Raw genomic sequence first — 3943 nt, forward strand, 5'->3', positions numbered from 1 at the left:
GAAATGGTGTCTTTTATGTGCCACCCGCACAAGCCAGTCCAGGGGCACTGGCAACGATCTCGCTCGAAAATCCTACGGGAGCCAGTCAGGCGGTACTGGCAACACACACACATACATACATATATATATACATACATATATACATACATACATCCATGCATATATTATTTCATAACAGTTTGACTCAGCTGCATGCAGCTTAAAGTTTCATCGGTTCATAGAATGAACTTATCTCATCAGGCATCTCAAAACAAGTCTTCTCTACATGGAAAACTGGACATTAAAACAATGATGATGATGATGATGATGATGGTGCAAAGTACTAGAAGTTCAAGATAGATCATACAACTGGGACACTGCCAGGTATTACACTTGTCATTGCTCATTGCCTGTACAGAGCAAGATATGGGGCCTGCTTCATCTAGCTGTGGCGACCAGTGCAAGCAATGTCAGAGTGAAAAGTTAAGGTAAAGCGATGATGATTAGGAGTGGCTGTGTGGTAAGTAGCTTGCTTACCAACCACATGGTTCCGGGTTCAGTCCCACTGCGTGGCACCTTGGGCAAGTGTCTTCTACTGCAGCCTCGGGCCGACCAAAGCCTTGTGAGTGGATTTGGTAGATGAAAACTGAAAGAAGCCCATCGTATATATGTATGTATGTATGTGTGTGAGTATATGTTTGTGTGTTTGTGTTTGTACCCGCAAAATTGCTTGACAACTGATGCTGGTGTGTTTACGTCCCCGTAACTTAGCGGTTCCGCTAAAGAGTCCGATAGAATAAGTACTAGGCTTACAAAGAATAAGTCCTGGGGTCGATTAGCTCTACTAAAAGGCGGTGCTCCAGCATGGCCACAGTCAAATGACTGAAACAAGTAAAAGAGTAAAAGGGAGTATGATTAGGTGTTGGGGCTAAGAAAAGCTTCTTCAAACAATCGTTACAAGGATACATATGAACGATGCAGCAAGTAATCCTCAATATTTTGTTTAAATTTAATCAACGAAAGTGTCAGACACTGAAAACCTTGACCAGTTTTGTCTTAAATCTTTCAAAGTTTATTGAGAAGAACCGTAAAATATGAGAGCTTGTAAATCAGGGTTACAAACGATCTTCAAGAAAGTATATACGCCATACGGTTTTGCAGGGAAGTAAATTAATAGAGACTAACTGACGAGCATGGGAAAATAGAAGCAGAAATGTCAGCAAGAAAAATCATTTGTTTACTGTTTAATTTCCTCGCTAAATAGATTTGGAAGTTAAGAATGAAACAGGAAATTCGTTCTGAAAGAGCGAAACAGGAAGAGAAATACGGTCGAGGGGAGATAACTCTGGTGTAACCAAATTGTTATAACGATTTTGAAAGCTTTCTGGTAAACGAAATTGGTATAGTAATTTGATTAATGAGCTAATTAATAAAAATTATAGGAATGACGAAGAGGGTGGGAACTCTTAGGGACGCATGCTGCTTGAAATCTTAGTAGTTAAGTGGACGCTAGCATAATCGATGCTATAATAAATTTTAATCTATTACAATTACAATCTTAATAATGAAAGCAATCAATAATAGTTCTTGATTAAAGATAGTTCTAATTAAAATATCTTCCTTCAGTACATTAACTCTATTAGCAGCCAGTTTAGTCATCATCATCATCATAATAATAATAGTTACTGTTTTGACGTCTATATTTCCATGCTTTCATGAGTCAGGCGAAATTTTATAGAGGCGGTACTATGGCCAATGAGGTAAATCCGAGGCGTGGTTATTGCTAGTTAAACGAACGAAGATGCAATTCCTGCCACCAATCCTCACCTGTTTCCCATCAAGGTTTCCTGAAAGCATTCCTGAGCAGTTCACAGTTCTGTTGATCGGATCAACTGGAACCCTCGTCGTCGTAACCGAAGGAGTACCACCATCACGAAGCAAATCCATGATTAATTCAAAGCAACATGAATAGATAAGCGTTACATTTGACCCAATAATCCGAATGCTATCATCACCCAATTCCTTACCAATTTGCTTCTCCATGGGGTCATAACAGTTAATCTGAAAGTCTTCCACCTGTCTCATGAGTTTATTCACTAATGCTTCAGTAAATTTTAAAAAAAACTGGTTATCAACAACAGGGAAGTACCAAGTAGTGTCACACAGGTATGCATACCTTTGCTCATTCAAGCTAGCTACACTATACACCTATGCTTGCCATTGCTTATTCAGGTGACGAGAAAAAGTATGAACACACAATAAAATAAGATTGTAAAACAACGTTGATGGAAAAATGTTTAACTTACTCTTTGGTATAGGCAAACTTAGCAAACATATCTTTGATAGATTGCTGACCATCAAGTTTTTTGATTGCAGCAACACTGGACGATTTCTTCGTAGTCTTCTTGGACAGTCCAGACACACGGCATTTTGGTGTTTTGGGTGATTTCGATGCTGCAGTCGAAATTCTAGGTGTGCCTACAGGTTAAAACAACATTTTATAATGGTATGTATTGTACACTCAAATTAACATATTCTGTAAGACTGTTCTATTCAATATTGTTGCCAGTGCTGCTCGATTGGCTCCTGTGCAGGTGGCACGTAAAATACACCATTTCGAGGGTGGCCATTGCCAGTACCACTTGACTGGCCTTCGTGCCGGTGACACATAAAAGCACCCACTACAATCTCGGAGTGGTTGGCATTAGGAAGGGGATCCAGCTGTAGAAACTCTGCCAAATCAGATTGGAGCCTGGTGTAGCCATCTGGTTTCACCAGTCCTCAGTCAAATCGTCCAACCCATGCTAGCATGGAAAGCGGATGTTAAACGATAAACGATGATGTATGGCTATGTGGTTAAGGCATTTACTTTGGAACCATGAGGTTAGGGGTTCATTCCCACTACATCTTCTACTATAGCTACACGCTGACCAGTATTTTGAGAGAAATCCGGTTGATAGAAACTGAAAGAAGTTTCATTTACTCTAGGGGTTTGATTGATAAACAAAGATTCAGATATATACACACAGGAGAGAGGGGATTAATATAATACAAAATAAGAGCAAGGTAATACTTCCCCCTAGCCAGATATATTTTTTGTGAAAAAGTGGCCAGTGCCGCCTGAGTGGCACCCATGCTGGTGGCACATAATAAGCACCATTCAAGTGTGGGTCATTGCCTGTGCCGCTTGACTGACTCTCCGTGCTGGTGGCACATAAAAAGCACCATCTGAATGTGGTCGATACCAGTGCCACCTGACTGGCTTCTGTGTCGGTTGCATGTAAAAAGCACCCACTACACTCTCAGAGTGGTTGGCATTAGGAAGGGAACCCAGCTGTAGAAACCTTGCCAAATCAGATTGGAACCTGGTGCAACCTCCTGGCTTGCCAGTTCTCAGTCAAACCGTCCAACCCATGCCAGCATGGTCAACAGATGTTAAATGATGACGACAATGATATACGACAGGTTTCTCTCAACCAAATTGACTCACATAAATTTGGTCATACCAGGGCTATAGTAGAAGTCATTTGCTTAAAGTGCCATGCATTGGGAATGGTCCTAAGACCACTTGGTTGAGAAATAAGCTTCTTAACCACAGAGCCATGCCTGACAAGCATAAGGACAAACAAACAAACAAAAAACCAATCAGTTCAACAAATACATATAATCTTTTCTACTCTAGGCACAAGGCCGGAAATTTTGGGGGAGGGGGCAAGTCGATTAGATTGACCCCATTATGCACCTGGCACTTCATTTATCGACCCAGGTGGAATTTGAACTCAGAATGTAAAGACAGACGAAATACCGTTAAGCATTCCACCCGGCATGCTAACGATTCTGCCAGCTCGCCGCCTTAATTATGATATTAATAATTAACCCATTACCTATCAGTGATCTCATATGGGATCACTTAAAAATTACAAATTTCGTAATTATCTGTCAATATTTACACATATCTAACCTT

The 3943-nt window shown here is 40.6% G+C and overlaps 1 protein-coding gene across 1 annotated transcript in view; it reads right to left on the reverse strand.

Moving 5' to 3' along the window:
- Positions 1–3943, reverse strand: part of LOC106871652 (exonuclease 1) — a 25955-nt gene that overhangs the window by 1051 nt on the left and 20961 nt on the right. The window contains exon 12 of the mRNA XM_014918236.2: positions 2286–2461. Within this exon, the coding sequence (XP_014773722.1) occupies positions 2286–2461 (176 nt within the window). The remainder of the gene's footprint in view (positions 1–2285; positions 2462–3943) is intronic.

This window comes from Octopus bimaculoides, chromosome 11, assembly GCF_001194135.2.
Source record: "Octopus bimaculoides isolate UCB-OBI-ISO-001 chromosome 11, ASM119413v2, whole genome shotgun sequence".
NCBI lineage: Eukaryota > Metazoa > Mollusca > Cephalopoda > Octopoda > Octopodidae > Octopus > Octopus bimaculoides.